The sequence below is a fragment of the Papaver somniferum genome, chromosome 8 (assembly GCF_003573695.1).
Source record: "Papaver somniferum cultivar HN1 chromosome 8, ASM357369v1, whole genome shotgun sequence".
Taxonomy (NCBI): domain Eukaryota; kingdom Viridiplantae; phylum Streptophyta; class Magnoliopsida; order Ranunculales; family Papaveraceae; genus Papaver; species Papaver somniferum.
Window position 1 is genome coordinate 10,409,381 of NC_039365.1, and position 18,735 is coordinate 10,428,115.

Sequence of the window (18,735 nt, forward strand, 5' to 3'; positions counted from 1 at the left end):
GCGATTTTTACTCCTAGTGATGTTGTATTATTGCTATTTGTACAGGATTAACAAACCCTTTTTGCAAATTTCTCGCAAGAAGATTTCTTGATTCATGCGTGACATCCACAAATAAGGTATTTTCTTTTAATTGCCAATCTAATTTTTGTATTTTCTTTTAATCGTCAATCTAAATTTTATCAATGGTCGAGTTATTTAATACCAACTAAAAGTGTAATTGCAAGTATTCTTTTACACGTAGTTTGGAGTTGTAATTAGGCGGATTTTACTACAAAAACTGTAAATGGACATTGGACTTTTTTTTTAATTCATATGATTGATCTAATTTTATGATGATATCATGATGAACATTTCATATTTAATTTTATTTAATTTTATCATGATGAAATTGTTCTTTTTTTGGTAATGTTGAAGTTGTTTATATTTGTTTTGTTATGTTTCCAAGATTAATAAGATCTAATAATTTTTTAGGTAATTATTTGTTTTGTTATGTTTCCAAGATTAATAAGATTTAGTAATTTTAGGCAATTATTTTCAAAAATGTGATTGGTTAAATAATATTTCGTGGACCTAAAAGATTCTCTTAAAATTCTATTGGTCAAAATTTAGAATGGGGACCAGAATGAACCAGAAGCTCCGGTTAACTACAACGTTCCAAAAAAACTCTATTTTTAAATAGAGAATATGCATATAACTCGTTTAAGGCTGAAAACTACGAAAAATACGTACGTATTCACCAGTCTGTAGCATATGGATTTTCTTCTGCACAAACATATATAACATGACAGCCGCCGGTAGCTATCTTTTCTTATATCAGTAAGTCAGACTAGTCAGTTGTGAAAGTGGACTGTGGTCTCCAAAGTGTCATCACCATTTATGATACACTGTCGAGTCTTTTTCTTTTGCTGTTTGCTCACTTTGTCTTACTCACTCGGAATATCTAATCCCTGCAGTGATTGATCTCAATAGTGTTAAAGCAATAGATCTCTTTCGCATATCCAACACTGGGATGTGGGGATTAATGGAGTAACAATTCAGTTCTGGAATCCCCATTGATATGGAGCTTTTAGTCTTCTCTCATTTTGAAGTAAAGAGGTAAAATTTTATTGAAAGGAAAAAAACAAGTACAAGAAAAATTATAAAACATTTGCATCACTCTACTATAAATTCCTAAAGTAATATTCTTAGTCTTAGACCAGACCCTTAGAGACCGTGCGAGCTTTCGGCATGACTCTATGCAGTTGCAAGCCTGGTGAGAACAAATTCATAAATCTTTTCGGAATCAGAAAGTGACTGAGAAACACTCTCCATTTCCAAGCACTTCTTAGCCCAAGACACAATCTTTGGACATTCTTCTTCTATGCTAAAATTTCCACATTTCTCATACGTATAAAACCATGCATAGAAAGGAATAAAAGCCACATCCAAAAACCCAATCTTTTCACCACCGAAGTATGGTTTCTCTCCAAGCTCTCCTTCCAATACCTTCAAACCCTCAAGAAATTCTTTCTTAGCCATCTCGTGGTCATCTCCTTTACTTGCCCATATCTTCCTTCCATTAGGTTGAACCTGCACTCAGGAAAAACTGAAACTAGTGACCTTTAATTGAAACTATAAAAAATTTAACAAAATTGTGACCTTTCATAGTGTTCTTACCTTTTTGTCAACATAATCAGCCCAAAACTTAGCTTGGGATTTCTGATAAGGATCAGTTGGTAAAAGAGGAGATTTCTCATTCCAAACTTCATCAATGTATTCAACAATTATGAGTGATTCGGAAATGGGTTTTCCATTGTGAATCAAAACAGGGATGTTCTTATGGATTGGATTCATCTCCAAGAGCAAAGGACTTTTATCTCTAAGATTTTTTTGTTTGTATTCGTATTTGATACCTTTCAAAGCCAAAGCTACTTTGACCCTCATTCCAAACATACTTGGCCAGAAATCCAAGAGAACTACTTCATCTGCCATTGTTTGTATAGATTTTGATAGAAAATAAGCTCGAAAATGCTAGAAATCAGAAAGCAAATTATAGGAGAAAATTTGTGGTTCTGTAATATGGGAGTGAATACCATTTTACAGTGAGGTATGAGATATTGAAAATGTAGTGAAACATTTTTAACAATCATCACATACGTCATTGTTTTATCCGGAAAAAGAAAAGAAAATAATATATAAAGAGACCACATATGTCATTGCTGCCATCATCTTCTAAAGTGTTTGGGTCATTTGGTGGGACTTGATAGGTTAACTCGGGTAAATGGTCCAAAGGCATCAACTTTGGGTTTAAAATCTTCACCTGACAATCAAAAACACAGAAGAAAAAAAGGGAATTTTGATAAACTTTCCACTCCCAAATTTCGATTTAATAAGTTGCCCCCGTTATTTTCAATTTTTCAAAACTGCTTCCCAGTTATAGAATCCGTCCAAAGTCAAATATCTATTGGTCAACTAGGTCAACACGTGGTCAAAACTCCACTAAGTTTCCTAGTTTATCCCTTGATTTTTATAACCTGTCGAGAGAGAGACTTTCGTTTTCGTTTCTCTCTCTTAGGTTTCAGTTTAGGGTTAGCAGCGCGATAGAGAGAGAGATTTGTAGATCGTGATTATTCTGTAACCTTAAGTGAAATCGAGAGTGATTGAGAGATTTAACTTGGGTGTTTGCTTGATTTGAAGATGAACGAAAACGAAAAGAAGAAGAAGGTTGCAGACAGGTTAGTTTTATCAAAACCCTAGTTTTGATTTATTCTTTTAAATGATAATTTCTTCGTTTTGGTGATGATTCTGTAGTTGAATGATGATGATTATGTTATTGCATGATGAATATTTTACTTTACTCATCCTGATTTTGTAACTGTTATATGTTCATAAAGTTAGGATTTGTTAGAAATTGGGTTTGTTAAAAATTGGGTTTGGGAATTTTTAATGTTTTAAGATGAATCTTTCCAGAATCTGTAAAATTAAAAAGAAAATCCCCATACAGGATAATTTGTTAATAATATTTAATGTATGTTATTGTTTATGTTTGTAATGTATTTTTTAAAAAAATTTCTTGAATTTGGGTATGATTCTAATGTATTTTTTTAATGATTCTAATGTACTTTGTATGCTTATTTTGTAATGTTTCAGTGGAAATACACCATACAGGGATGTAAATTGTTATTGTACACAGAGCCAGATTCAATTTCTATTGAAAAACCTGAACAAAGATGAACTGAGTTTGAAGATGCTTGATGATGGATTTTCAAATGATGTTGTAGTTGTGGTAAAAACTGGGTTCTTTTCATACTTGTGAAGGAAATAATTTCTTAGATTTAAATTTAAACAGGCAAATAAATTTTGTTTGAAAACTTTAGGGAAAAACACCAAGACTTGGATTCCACCATTGACCCATTATTTGATAAATTCTAATAATTAATATTCATGCAATTTTTCTTTTAGAGTGATTCTAATATTATGCCTTTTGTAGATTTTTGAAGTAATAAATGTAAACACCAAGCATGAAACATCAAGAGTCTTAAACTAAGCATGCTCCATCAAAAATGAATCACAATTATTCAATAAAAATCAATTTTTCAATAAAAATTTCATGCAAATAATCATGTAATAATATTGCAAATAAATAATAAAGTTAGAATTATACCATAAATAAGGACCAATGGCTTCCTCCGTCGCCTTGGCTAAGGGGTTTAGCTCCTCATATCAAAAACTTGCTCAAAATTGCTTAATAGTTGTTTTTATTGATGAATATGGTGATAAAGAGAAGTTTGCAACGCTGTGTAAACGTTACAGCGTCACTGTTACAAAGATGAGTACTGCCGTTTATAAACGATACATATCTAACGCTGTTGAACTACGACACACGTTTCTGGTTTTAAGACTGTTGAAGAACGACTGCCTTAGCAGGTCTGTTCTTCCTCTTCTTCTTCCTCCTCGAACAGAAGCAGCAGCAGCACTGTAACTCTCTGTAATCGCTTCTCCTCGGCTCTCCTCGACTCTAAACTCTCTCCTAAGGGTTTCCCAACCCTTCTTATGACTCGAACCAACACTTATATAGCTATCAAACCCCCAAAAATCTCGAGTGGATCCGACTTCTTCTTTTTTCTCCCTTCTCTGCGCTGTTGAGAAAATATCTCTCTTGTGATCTCCCTGTACGCGTTTGTTAGCTATAAATTTGCCACCAAACTCTTATCAAGACTTGAACAGGACCAAGTATAGTTTACTTCAGCGCAAAACTCTCCCAGAATCTCTTGAAAATAGCTTTGAAAGTTAAACAGAGAGTACGTGTCCTGGTTGGACTTTGATCCATTCTCCCGGTCATTCCAGCCCAATTGGTTGGGTCCAATCGATCGTAACAGACTTGTTTACTCAATTATAGCCCATTAGTAGCAAATACAGCAATTGAATCTCCAAAAATCACGTCCAAAATTCGATCACCAAATCTGTCAGTGCTGTAACAAGTCTTCCCGCCAAAAATCCATTTTTGAATTTTGAGAAGGAATGCCCCCTATCCTCTGATGGGGTGCGAATAGCAAGTGGGGTTGAAATAAAATTCTTGGGGTGGAAATAACCAAATCTTGGGTGCCTTTAGTAATTTTTCTTGGATGTTTTCGGACTTTTCCGGGGTACTTCTGGGCTACTTCCGGTATACTGTCAACGGAGCTCCAAACGCCACATTTTTAACCAATTTTGCCGCAAAACCTTATTTTTCCAAAAACACCTACAAATAAATAAAACACCATAATAAGTACAAAAATGGGTACTAACACAATATACAATTGGGCTATATTAGACACATAAATGCGTCTATCAAATACCCCCAAACTTATTATTTGCTAGTCCCGAGCAAATCAAAACTACAAAATAAAATCCTAACTCACTGTCGCAGGAATCGTCAATTGCATTTAGCGTATGCAATAAGCCTTTAAACCCCTAGGTGGCCCTAGTGGCCGAGTTATAGTCTCGGGAGGCTTACCAGAGATATACCCACAAAACCTTTACTCCTAATTGGTCACGAGTATCCAAAGAGCTATGAGGACATACATATTCTCAACCTATCTCCAAGTAACTAGAATGCCAGAGAAATTAAAGGTGTCAGCTCTAAAGCTAACTGAAGAAAAGGGGAGACACATCCACACGACTTCTAGATAAAGATATATCCGCTATACAGCTAGATAAACATTGTAAGATGCGTACGCTGCTTTACAACTGGATAAGATTAGGAGAGAGATAAAAATGAGAGGTACATCTGCTATACAGCTGGACTAATTACGTGTGATGAGTTAAACCAGTGCTAGAAAGATCTTGTGTCAGATTGAAAGCAGACTAACAAAGCAACCAAAATGCATCTTTCTTCACTCTCTCACAGTGCCCAGTAGAAACAACGCCTTCTTCGGTATTCAACTGTTGATGATAAACTCTCGAACCTCATAGAACCTTGACAATTAACTCTTCTCTTCGATTTCTTGCTTGACTTATAAATTTCTTCTTCCCTATGGCCTTATTGAACAAAAAGAACGTAATGATGTTTCATTTATTTTTTTTTCATTCATTTTTTTTTCATTCATTTTTTTTTTTTCATTCTTTCATTTTTTTTTTGGCTAAAATAGAAAAAAATACAAGACAAAAATTTACATGGCCATGAGAGAAGGACTTTCAAAACTTGGATCTTCGCAACTTGTGATGTCTTGGTATCATGGATTCTAACAACTTGTATCATTTGCTCTTATAACTTCAACTTTGATTTTTGAATTATTCTCTTTTTGATGTCGCTCCGCTTGTTGATGATGATAAGTTTCTACTGAGAGAGAGTCGCAATCCAGTAACTAAGACTACATTGTGAGGTTGCTTTGTCTTTCTGGCATTTCCTGACCTACTTGCCTTTCCATCATGTATGGTTAGGTCCATCACGGTTACCCTCTAAAAAGAACAAGTTCTCTCCTGAATTTCAAGGATATCAATGTCTTTTTCTCTAATGTCTCAATAAGTTGTTATCTGTAGCATTCCAATTTCTATCTTTTCGGTGAGAAACAGTATGTAAACTTAGCTAACCGGATACCATGTGACGCTAGAAGTTTCAAAAGTGCAACACAAAAATTTCTCCCATACCCCCAAACTTAAATCTAACATTGTACTCAATGTTCTAAAGATGAAATTAAAAGCATGAACAAGGAGAAACTATTACCACTGGAGGGAAAAGAAATAAGGAAGGATATTACCGTATCACATGAACGCGGGAGCCTCCCAGTAAATGCTAAATTTATAGTCATTAGCTAGACATCAAATATCTCTAAAAGAATTGTCACCTTCCAAAGTCGTATACCAATAGTCGAAACAATTGTGGGTTCATAAGACCAAATAGAACTGCCACGAATAGGAGACAAATGCTCAAGATCAGAAAAATGAGCAGATAGAGCACAACCTGATCTAAAGTTTCTCGCATGACAACTGGATTTATCTGAGGTTCCCACTTGGGCTTCATATGAGTGTCTCGACAAACAGATTCATCCGAAAAACGGGTCTCTAACATATGGATTTTCTCCTGGACAGTATCAGGCGGATCAGGTTGTGGAGTCTGAATAGACTCAAGCGATACCTCAGATGCACTAGGCTTGAGTCCCAAGTTAGGGACTTCTACTGGGGATAATTGACAATATCTACCCCCAAATTTAGGGTAATCACTATTCTCCGTAAGACCTTTAACTATGGCTTGAATTTCCGGATCCGGAGAGTATTTAAAATACTCTAGAGATTCTTCTAGTTCACTACCCCCAAACTTAGAGTTTTGGGTGTCTCTAGATAAACTAGTCACAATATTCCTAATTTCTAGACCATCCGGTTCCTGAAAAAGGTCAATTGCTTTCTCTGAGTTATAATCAGGTGGTTCATCCTCTAAATTCTTTTGAGGTATACTAGCTATAGGACTTATATGTTTCATATCCTCTATGGTCATACCTAGAGTTTCCTTATTGTGTTAAAGCACAGTTACTGGCCTAATCTCATGATCACTATCCAAATCGGAAGTTATAGGCAAAATCTCAGATGGGCCTACAAATGCATAATTGGGGTCCAACTTAGGAGGATCTTTAGGCTCTTCGAAATAAGGGCTTAAGGTAGATTCGGTAGCTAGTAATGGTTCAAACCTGGATTTCCATGTATCAGTATCTAACATAGGAATAGAATCCAACATAGCATTTACTTGTTCAATGTTGCTATCATCGTCAAAATCCATGCTAAAACGGGCTAGACAACTCTCTAATGGATCTTCCGATTCGGTGTTTGGTACAGACTTCGGAACTAAGGTTCCTATCATGTTGACCTCTTCAATGCACATGTCATCTAGCTCAGAATGTAGCTTATTGACATTAAAAATATTCAACTCAATAGTCATATTACCAAAAGATAGATTCATAATACCATTTCGGCAGTTTATGATCGCATTAGACGTGGCTAAAAACGGGCGACCTAAAATCACTGGTATTTGGTTCTCTGGGTCAGGGACAGGTTGGGTATCTAGGATAATAAAATCCAATGGATAAATAAACTTGTCAACCTCTATGAGAACATCCTCGATCACACCACGAGGAACTTTAACGGACCTATCAGCTAACTGAAGTGTTATCTGGGTAGGTTTCATCTCACCAAGTCCTAGCTTAAGGTACACATGGTATGGCATTAAGTTCACACTGGCTCCTAAGTCAAGCAACGCTTTCTCAACACGGTATTTACCTATTGTGCAAGAAGTGGTCGGGGACCCTGGGTCTTTATACTTAGGAGTAGTGGTATTCTGAATAATAGAACTCACATGACTAGCTATGAAGGCTTTCTTCTGGACACTGAGCTTACGCTTTCGCGTACACAAGTCCTTAAGGAACTTGGCATAAGAGGGAATCTGCCTAATTGCAACTAATAATGGAAGGTTGATATTAACCTGCTTAAAAACCTCCAATATATCATTAAAGTTGGACTCCCTCTTAGTAGGAACTAGCAGTTGTGGGAATGGGGCTCTGGGAACAAAGTGAGGCTCAACATGACCCTCATTGGTCTCTTTAGAGACTCTATCAGTCTCTTCATTCTCTGGCTCAGACGGGTGAACTACAGCATGTTCACTATTAGACATGGCAACCTTGTTGTCAACTTTCTTTCCACTCCTAAGGGTTGTGACAGCATTCACATGATTGTACGATTTCTCTCCTTTTGGGTTGGGATCAGTACGACTAGGGAACCTTCCATCTTCTCTCTCACTTATGAACTTATCTATTTGTCCTACTTGAAGTTCTAATTTTGCAAGACTCTGGGAATTATTCTTCAATTCTTTCCTAGTTTCTTGTTGAAAGCTCATGTGGTTCTTTGTTAGCATTTCATGGTTATTTGCTAACATAGTGAGAGTATCCTCTAAGGTAGAGATCTTTTTCTCGGAAGTGTTCTGAAACTGGGTTTGACCTGAAGAGTTCTTAAAATCAAAACCTGGGGAGGCTGAGAATTGCTAGACTGGCCTTGACTCTGTCCCTTAGACCAAGAGAAATTAGGATGGTTTCTCCAACCAGGGTTGTAGGTTTCTGAGTATGGGTCAAACTTCTGACGGTTATCAAACCTAGCATTGTTATAGACAGCATGGGCTTGCTCTTCACTAACCTGACCTTCCAAAATGAATTATCGGGCTCTATTCCACAACTAGAGACTTTATAGGCTCTATTAGGTTCAACAAGGGACCTATTTTTAGACTGACCCATTTCCAAAGCTTCTAACCTTCTAGACAAAGCAGCAAACTTAGCATCAGACGCAAAACTCGTATCTACCATATTGGTGCTACTTCTATTGACCAAGAGTCTTTTAGGGGGTTCAACACAAGATTCCCACTGTTGGGATTTTTCAGCGATAGCTCCTAAGAAGGTAAAAGCATCATCAGCATTTTTATTAGTGAACTCACCAGCGCACATAGACTCAACCATGGCTTTGGTCGAATAGTCTAAACCATCATAAATAATCTGTACGAGTTTCATATTATCAAATCCATGGTGAGGACACTGAGAGAGAAGATCGTTGAATCTCTCTAAAAACCTATAAAGAGACTCTCACTCTTGTTGCACACTAGCACTAATTTTCTGCCTAACAGCTGCAGTTTTATGCTTAGGGTAGAATTTCATATAGAAAGCAGCAATAAGTTCCTGCCATGTTTCAATGGATTCAGATGGTAGGTTGTTCAGCCAGGTCTTGGCTTTATCTCTCAAGGAAAAGGGAAACATCTTAAGTTTCAAGACTTCATCAGTAAGGTATTTTATTCTAATTGTCCCACAAATTTCCTCAAAGTCCCTAATATGAAAATAAGGGTTCTCGTCATCCTTTCCTAAGAATATAGGGATCATCTGAAGAATACTAGGTTTTATCTCAAAATTAGCCGTAGTGGCTGGCAATTTAATGCACGAAGCTCGGTTGGTCCTAGTTGGGAACATGTAGTCTTTCAAAGTTGCCATCGTTGGCACAACTGGAGTACTAGGGGTACTTTTATCACGAAGAGATAGGTTCTCAAAACTGAAGTTTCCAAAAACAGGGCTCTCAAAAGAAGAGTCTTCGAGCTCCCTGATTAAATCAGAAGAACTACTAGGTTTTTCGCTAATCAATCGACCTAGAGTATCTCTTTTCCAAGCCCTATTAACAAAATCGGGCATACACTAAAAAGAATTCAAAAATAAATAAAAATCCTAACAGAAAGGTTCTAGCAATCACACAGCAGGATGACTCGACTTTACCACAGCAAACCTAAAGATTTCTAGCAAACAACAAACATGATGGCTCCACTTAGATTGTTTCTAGACCAGCTTCTAATCCTTCGAAAGGGAATTCGTTACAATTTAAGCAAACCCCTCTGGAATCAATCCGAGTTAAAGCAAGTTGAATCGAGGCGAGGGAAGCTCAGTGGAGCTTTGATACCAAAAACCTCACTGATCCAATGCGGCGCAGTCACGCATTCAACTCGCAGAAACCGTCAAGAACTTCGAGGTGTGCTTAAAAGAGTAACCAATATTTTTCGAATGATTGTCCTGTTAAGCTCGATACCCTATAGGTCTCTTTCTAATCAGATTTTAAAGCTTGGGTTCGCGTTAGGTTTTGTTCTCCTAAAGCGGGCAAGAAGGGAGCGGTGATGAAATCCGAACCCTTATCTTGTTTAGGCCAGGCCTTGCCCTTTACTAGGAATATAAAAACAGTCCGGTTCTTCCTCAAACAATTATCACCTTAAGGAATACAGTAACTCGCTTGCAGGGGATTCGCGAGTGTTTCGATTAGACTTACCTCCCGTACCAGACGGGCGATGAACCGTTGAAGTCGACTCGGGCCACGACTCCTATGTCGTGTACGAACCCGAGGGGCCGAGACGATATCGTAATCGCCGTCCTTCCCTGCACACAGTTTATATTTAAGGGTACCCTTCCGTAGGGTATAAAAATAAAAATGTCCAAAAATTAATGTCCAAAGTCCATAAAAAAAATACAAAAGAAAAGAAAGTCTAAAAAAAAAATTACAAAAATAAAAATGTCACTCTTTTTTTTTCTCTCTTTTTATCAAAAAAAATAAAAATAAATAAAATTCTTCTTCTTTTGCTCCTTTTGCTTTGCCTTTTACTCCAAGTCTTTAAATGTCCACCAAAAAATTTGGCAAAAACTGGGTTCTTTTCAGACTTGTGAAGGAAATAATTTCTTAGATTTAAATTTAAACAGGCAAATAAATTTTGTTTGAAAACTTTAGGGAAAAACACCAAGACTTGGATTCCACCATTGACCCATTATTTGATAAATTCTAATAATTAATATTCATGCAATTTTTCTTTTAGAGTGATTCTAATATTATGCCTTTTGTAGATTTTTGAAGTAATAAATGTAAACACCAAGCATGAAACATCAAGAGTCTTAAAATAAGCATGCTCCATCAAAATGAATCACAATTATTCAATAAAAATCAATTTTCCAATAAAAATTCCATGCAAATAATCATGTAATAATATTGCAAATAAATAATAAAGTTAGAATTATACCATAAATAAGGACCAATGGCTTCCTCCGTCGCCTTGGCTAAGGGGTTTAGCTCCTCATATCAAAAACTTGCTCAAAATTGCTTAATAGGTGTTTTTATTGATGAATATGGTGATAAAGAGAAGTTTGCAACGCTGTGTAAACGTTACAGCGTCACTATTACAAAGATGAGTACTGCCGTTTATAAACGATACATATCTAACGCTGTTGAACTACGACACACGTTTCTGGTTTTAAGACTGTTGAAGAATGACTGCCTTAGCAGGTCTGTTCTTCCTCTTCTTCTTCCTCCTCGAACAGCAGCAGCAGCAGCACTGTAACTCTCTGTAATCGCTTCTCCTCGGCTCTCCTCGACTCTAAACTCTCTCCTAAGGGTTTCCCAACCCTTCTTATGACTCGAACCAACACTTATATAGCTATCAAACCCCCAAAAATCTCGAGTGGATCCGACTTCTTCTTTTTTCTCCCTTCTCTGCGCTGTTGAGAAAATATCTCTCTTGTGATCTCCCTGTACGCGTTTGTTAGCTATAAATTTGCCACCAAACTCTTATCAAGACTTGAACAGGACCAAGTATAGTTTACTTCAGCAAAACTCTCCCAGAATCTCTTGAAAATAGCTTTGAAAGTTAAACAGAGAGTACGTGTCCTGGTTGGACTTTGATCCATTCTCCCGGTCATTCCAGCCCAATTGGTTGGGTCCAATCGATCGTAACAGACTTGTTTACTCAATTATAGCCCATTAGTAGCAAATACAGCAATTGAATCTCCAAAAATCACGTCCAAAATTCGATCACCAAATCTGCCAGTGCTGTAACAAGTCTTCCCGCCAAAAATCCATTTTTGAATTTTGAGAAGGAATGCCCCCTATCCTCTGATGGGGTGCGAATAGCAAGTGGGGTTGAAATAAAATTCTTGGGGTGGAAATAACCAAATCTTGGGTGCCTTTAGTAATTTTTCTTGGATGTTTTCGGACTTTTCCGGGGTACTTCTGGGCTACTTCCGGTATACTGTCAACGGAGCTCCAAACGCCACATTTTACACCAATTTTTCCGCAAAACCTTATTTTTCCAAAAACACCTACAAATAAATAAAACACCATAATAAGTACAAAAATGGGTACTAACACAATATACAATTGGGCTATATTAGACACATAAATGCGTCTATCACTTGATCGCAGTCGTATGCGTCAAAAATAATTTCACTTTCTTACTTAACTAAAATAAATGAAGTATGTGATAAGAAAGAGTTCGTTCCCACGGAGAGGACTAGGTTGTCAATATGGTTCGGTTTCTTATACAAACAAATGAGGGAGTTTTCTGATTTTTATAAATTAAGATAAAATGAAAGCAAATAAAGAAATAAACAAGCAAATCAAATAGAACAGATATTGGTTAAGGATTCATCTTCATTCGCAAACATGCTTTTTAACAATAACTACAATTGATATTTAATCTTTCTTTTATCAAAGGCCCTAAGATACCTTGATCGCAAGTATATCCCGCAAATCTCCTCTTGTCCTCAATAAACACATTAAAAGATGCGAATATGAATTCTATCTTAGAGAACAACCTAACGTGTAAAAGCACTAATCAAGTTTATTTCCCTAGATGCATTAAGTTCTATGAAATCAGGCAAATCAAAGCAACCGAACGTGTAAAAGCACTAATCCGATTTAACAAAGGTTATGATCCACTTACGACTACTAGGATATATCACTACAAGCAATATTCACAATTATGCTACTTGTAATCAGGAATTTATCACTTTTGCATATAACAAATCCTAATCTAGCAATAGAGATTGAAAGCAAACTCAACCGATTCGCGACTCGATCAAACAAGCATTCAAATCATATAACAATATAAGTAGTGAATCATAATCGATAATATGGAGACAAAACTAATTTATCATATCATAAAGCATGTTGTGTGAAATTCAATTATTCCATAACCAATAATAAAATTAACTACTCATGTTAATGGAGTTCATAACAAGAATAAAGAGAAAACTCATGTTTCTAAACCCTAAAACAAAAGTAGAAGTTGAGATAAGATTTAGCGTAGAATCGAGATCCCCTTTTTATAATCTCTGCCTTCCTTTTCAAAACCAACCCACTGCCACAAATAAGTCGACAGTCTATTAGCCAGGCCAGCAAAACAAATCCAAGTGCATCTGAGTCAGCTACCTTGATCGGTGAGTCAACTTGCCGTATTCCGATTCTGTCAGAGTTCAGGCCGATTCTGGGGTATTTCCTGCCTGTTTCAGGATCAATTATAGCTCCTCCCTTGCACAATGATTCAATCATCCATTCCATCCTACAGACATCTACTCAGCACATTCAATCCCTGCTGCAACTTCAGTTCCTTCGTTCTGGCAGCAGCTCAATTACAATTAGAACACCACAATCAACAGCAGCACTTGGTTCTTGCTTAGCCATCTGCAATAGCAACACATACTCTACCTGTAGACACCATTCTTAGTCTTCCCTGCAATTCTGCATCTCCACAAGCTCATAGTATCACCACAGCTTCTTGCTTGCAGTCCCATGCTTTCATGCAAACTCAAGCCGCACTTCTATCACAAGCAATACCACTAGACCCATTTGCACCTTATGCATTTCACCTGCACTTGAGTCTCCACAAATGAACGGCATCAACACCATCACAGCCTCACTGCATCAATCTCGCACCCTGTAGTTACATAGCACCAACTTTACTACCACCAGGTGCAACACCATCCATATCAGCTTGCACCTGCCATACTCAGCACCATCAGCTCAAGAACAAATCCCATTTCCAACAGTTCTCAGCTGCTCGCAACACCATCATTTCTGCTGCTTCAGCTGCAAATATCCCTTGAAATCTCCCATGACTCCACTGTAAACACACGACATCAGTTCCAACTCCGGCCGCCACCTCTCGTTCACCTGCAGTTCCAGTTTCTCTACCTTGAGTCTAATTCCTTGAATTACAGCTGCAGCTTCATCTTTTGAGACCATTACCACTATTACTCCATCTCATATCACAGCTTAACAACATATGAACACACCACTTCCAGCTGCAACAACAAACAATCCACTGCAGTTTGTGCTACACAACATTCTCTCTTGAACCTGCAATACCCATTCTCCTCCAAAATCACTTGACACTGCAGCTTCATTCATTACTTCAAGCACCATAACCACTCTCAAACACAGCTGCAATCTCATTACCAGCAGAACTACTCTTCCACCTGAGTCATTTCAGATCCATAGATTCATGTTCCTTTACTATATTCACTGCCTACACAGTCACTTCGATATCAGCTCATCTTGAGTCCTTGACTGCAATATTTCATTCAACACCGGTAGTTCCCATCTGTTACCATCACCAGCAAGACCCCTTAAACAACCATTAATATCTTACATCACCCATCTGCAATACACTGACACCATCACTTCCCTGTAATGATAAGACAACCATTTGTTCAATCTCCTCCTTGAACTGCACCTGCAACTCCAATCAGTTCTGCACTTCCACCACCATCGCACTGTGTACAGGCCTCCAATACCAGTAACCCCTTCATCACAGTATCACCTCCACTATTCTTCACTTCCGATGAAATTACTCAGCAGAAACCACCTCAATAGCTCTCAATCAACCATCCAACCCTAATTGAACCTCTGCCATATCCAGATACCTTATGAATCGATCACAAATTCATCATCTTCATCAGCTGCAACTATCAGCCTCAATCACATAACCAAAACCCTTTTTCAAAACCCTAATTTCTTCATTAATCTTCTTTGAATTACTGGAACACCAAATTCAACCAAAACCCCTTCGATTTCTTATCATATTACATCTGAATCACAATGAATTGTTCCATCATATCTCAATTTCTTCATCTGGTTCACCGAAACAGCAACCCTATCTTTCTTAACTGATTTTCTACAGCAGCAACAACACAAATTGCTTTTGTTCTTCTTGAAATCCAAAGCTAACAGACACCCCATCCTCTCTCGATCTCCCTCTTCTGAATTCTAATGGAGCTGCCATTCTTTACAGGCAGAGACATAAGCTAATGATGAGAGAAATAAATCTCTCTGAATTTCATGTCTTCTGTAGGAAATGGCTAGTGGATATAGCCACCCCTGTATAGTAGATAAGGGCCACCTAAACTCTTTGGCCTGTCAGTTCCAGATAACTGACACCCAATTCGCTTTCTTGCTCCACTGTCAGTTGTGGGGAACTGACAGTTCATTCTTCGCCTCCTTTGTCGCTGGTTCCAAGTATGACACTCAAAATGGGCGCTTTCTTCTTCCTTTGTTCCGAATGACTCCAAAGTACCTATAACACTCAAAAGCAAATATAAGATACATAATTTACAAGACAACTCGCAAAGAAAGCATAATTACTAGATATAAAATTAGGTGTTTTAGACACCTATCAGTGCTCGAGCAAAAAAATCCCGTAACTTTTAAAACTCACGGAGGCATGAGTATCCGTGATTCTGACGGGAGAAAACTGAAACTCAGGGAAAAAATATTTCACGGAGAATAGTCTGTCCGCGGGAAAGAAGGTGAAGACTAAGGTATGTTGTTGGTTCTCTGGATCCGACAGTGATACAACATGCTTAAGACTTAGTGGGCTGGACCTTCATCATTTGTATGGGCCCATTTGGATATACTCAAGAGACTTGGGTACAGCCAGACTTTGGAAGTGGGGTTGCTTGGTGCGGCTTTCAAGATTGGAGACCATTCGACCGGGATTTAGTGCACAACTACAATTTGGATATATCTATAATAAAAGAATTTCTATCTTTTAATCTTTGAATCACGCGCCTTTGGAGAGAAGAACACAAGGAAGAAAAGCTAGGGTTTTGGAGCGATTTCATTATCTTAACGATTTCTCTTTCATTTTCTTATATGTTTAACATGTGTGTTTCTACATCCATGAGTAGCTAAACCCACCATTGATTGAGGATGAATTCTAAGTTCTAGAATTGATTTGGATTAATATATGCATCTATTTTGAGTTCTTCATATGATTATTGTTTGCTTCTACTTTAATGAATGTCTATGATTGTTTAATTGATTGCTCTAGGTGGCCAACTATAGTAGTTCATTGATTGATTTATTGCTAGTAAAGGGTTAGGATATCCGTGTCATTGTTGAATAACCCATATGTAAGTAGAAAACGTGAAACCTTGTAGAGGAATTCTGTGGAGCAATCGCGTGTAGAACAACATTAGAAAGTGGACCTTGCGCTAAGAGTCTAACTACTAAGATTAACCTAAGTCGTAAAATATAAACCACTCGACCAAGTTACACCTTGAGTGCGCTACTGCTTGGTGGCTTGGACGAATAGAATCTGATATTCGAGCGCTTCGATATTCAGTGACCAAAAGACTTTAGGGGATATCACTGCTAGTTGTTATTCCACGGTTGATAATAATCTATGATTAATGATGAATTGATGAATATATTAACTCATTGACGGTTTAGTAACGAAGGAGGATTCCTCGATCATCTGTCTCCATATTGCTTTAAATCTTAATTACTTTTAATTGCTTTGTTATTTACTTTGTTCTGAAATCTAAAACAAACCCCCATTGTGACACTTTTTGACAACTAAATCTCTCTGCTCTTCGTGGGAACGACCTTGACTTTCACTATATTACTTGTTAATTGAGTGAAATTAAGATCACTAATTTGTTGCACCTACGACACGCATCAGCATGTTCTATGTCCCAATTACATGCTTCGTAATTGACTTGTACCAGTTGACGTACTTCTCTTCATTGTCTTTGTATTTAGTTCATACCTCTCCCAACCGGTTCTTCTCAGCCGATCAAAATCTGATGCAGAGGTTTGCATCTGTGGTAGTGGGTTAATTGCAATTGCAAATATACCTTGTATTTGGTACTGCACTCTTTTTTCCATCTACCAAACCCCTCTTTGTGATTCAAGACTGTAAAAGTAACTCTACGCATAGAATAATCAAGAATAGGTTCTCCAACATCATCACCATACTGAGGTGAATCAACATCAGGGTGAACAATTATGTTGTTGTGGCTCCGAGACATCTGATGTAACCTCTGAACAAAGATGGAACTAAAGACGTCGCTTCCAATGTTCTTCTCTATGTTGTGCTTCATATACATGTCCAACATTGGAAATCTAAATGTCCCGTCTTTTAGGATTGTTTTACCAACACGGAAGTAGGTATACCACCAATACCGGAAATTACTCCATAATTTTAGTATTTTGACTAAATAATCTACATTTGTTCGTAAAAATTATTTAAATTCAGTAATAATAATAAATTTAAAAATAAGAATTTTAATATTTACCTCTATGATGCCCCAGAAATCAGTGTAGTTATCTTTTCCCATTGACGCAAGATCAAGCCCACAATACAATTCTGCTAAAATTGCAGATCCCCAGTCATAATATGGTGCTTTGTCGAGATCTGCTAACGCTTCAAACCAACCAACATGAGCAACAGTGGTTGAGTTTGGAAAGAATATCTGACCCAGTCCCCATAAGATAAACAATCTTTCGAGTTCAGGATAGTCGTCTACATGTAGTGGGTTTCTGGGTTTGGTTAGGAAAGACTTCAACGCTGCACATCTAATCCTACCTCCTTTCAAACCTTTATAATCTTGACGTATTTCTGATTCCACAAACGAGGGACAAAGCGTCTCCCATTTACTATTTGATAGCCATTCGTCTTGGTTGAATGGTGGCGATTCTCACATTCCACTTGGGATCCCAACAATGAAATACAAATCAAGGGGCGTAATTCCTATTATAATATCAACTATAATTAATTCTTCTGATTATATAATAATTATTTACAAAAATTAATTTAAGTTAAGTTAAAAAAACTTACCAATTTGAAATCCATAAAATGGAATGTGTGCGTCGTCGACTACCACATTTCTACCACTGTTTTCAGTATTTTGTTGTTATGTTTTCTAGGCTGCATTATATAAAGCGCACGCCAAGGATATCTGTCAACCCTTTCTCGGACTGTAGGAGATAGACATTTATAAACTCCATTTATTTCATAAAATCCACCTCTCATGTTATAATAAACCTCAGAACGATCTTGATGTCCCGACACATGACCAGAGACTAATGATGGAACAACAACGATATTTGGCGAAGAAAACTCTGCTTCTCGATCTTGAGAATAATCTACACCTGTGTTAGGCAGCGGTGCCGATTCATTTTTTCGATCTCTTCTCTTCTTTATACTCTTTGCCACTCTTCTCACTATGTTGTTTATATTGTGTTAGAAAATTTTGATTTAAAAGAGTTTTAGAAGAAGGAAAATTGTGACTGAAAATGAAATAAGTGGAATGAATTTATATTGTTCAAATAGAGCCGCTGCAGATATAGGCGTTGGAGAGTCGAACATTGGAGTTTTTGGGTCACAAGCCCGCGCAGCCAGCATTTTTGCCCCACACGCCAAAGTTTTTGTCGACCACGCCTGCATCTCTGTCTCCCACGCCAACGTTTGGGCCACGAACACGCGCCTGATTATCCAACGCCCACTACTTTACCACAGCGGAAAATCGAATTTGGCCATCCACGTGACTGAACAAAAAAACTTATTTGGCCATTGTCATAGGAATTGCCCTTAACCAAGCCAGTGTGGTATTGGACTATATTACCAAACAGGCTAAGATAAGAAAATCAATAACGAATCCCCCAAAA

At 37.4% G+C, this 18,735-nt stretch overlaps 1 protein-coding gene across 1 annotated transcript; it reads right to left on the reverse strand.

Annotated features, from left to right (window-relative positions):
* Positions 1–1,080: 1,080 nt before the first annotated feature.
* Positions 1,081–2,088, reverse strand: LOC113302592 (probable glutathione S-transferase parA). The gene is made up of 2 exons (XM_026551525.1): positions 1,657–2,088; positions 1,081–1,569 (listed from the first exon to the last, which is right to left on the reverse strand). The coding sequence occupies exons 1-2, from the start codon at positions 1,969–1,971 to the stop codon at positions 1,234–1,236; spliced, it is 651 nt and encodes a 216-aa protein (XP_026407310.1). The 5' UTR covers positions 1,972–2,088; the 3' UTR covers positions 1,081–1,233.
* Between the last annotated feature and the right edge of the window lie 16,647 nt (positions 2,089–18,735).

Coding starts and splice junctions, on each gene's coding strand:
- LOC113302592 (XM_026551525.1), bottom strand. CDS start 1,971: ATGGCAGATGAAGTAGTTCTCTTGGATTTCTGGCCAAGTATGTTTGGA. Junction 1,570..1,656: donor CTGATTATGTTGACAAAAAG/GTAAGAACACTA, acceptor TCCTGAGTGCAG/GTTCAACCTAATGGAAGGAA.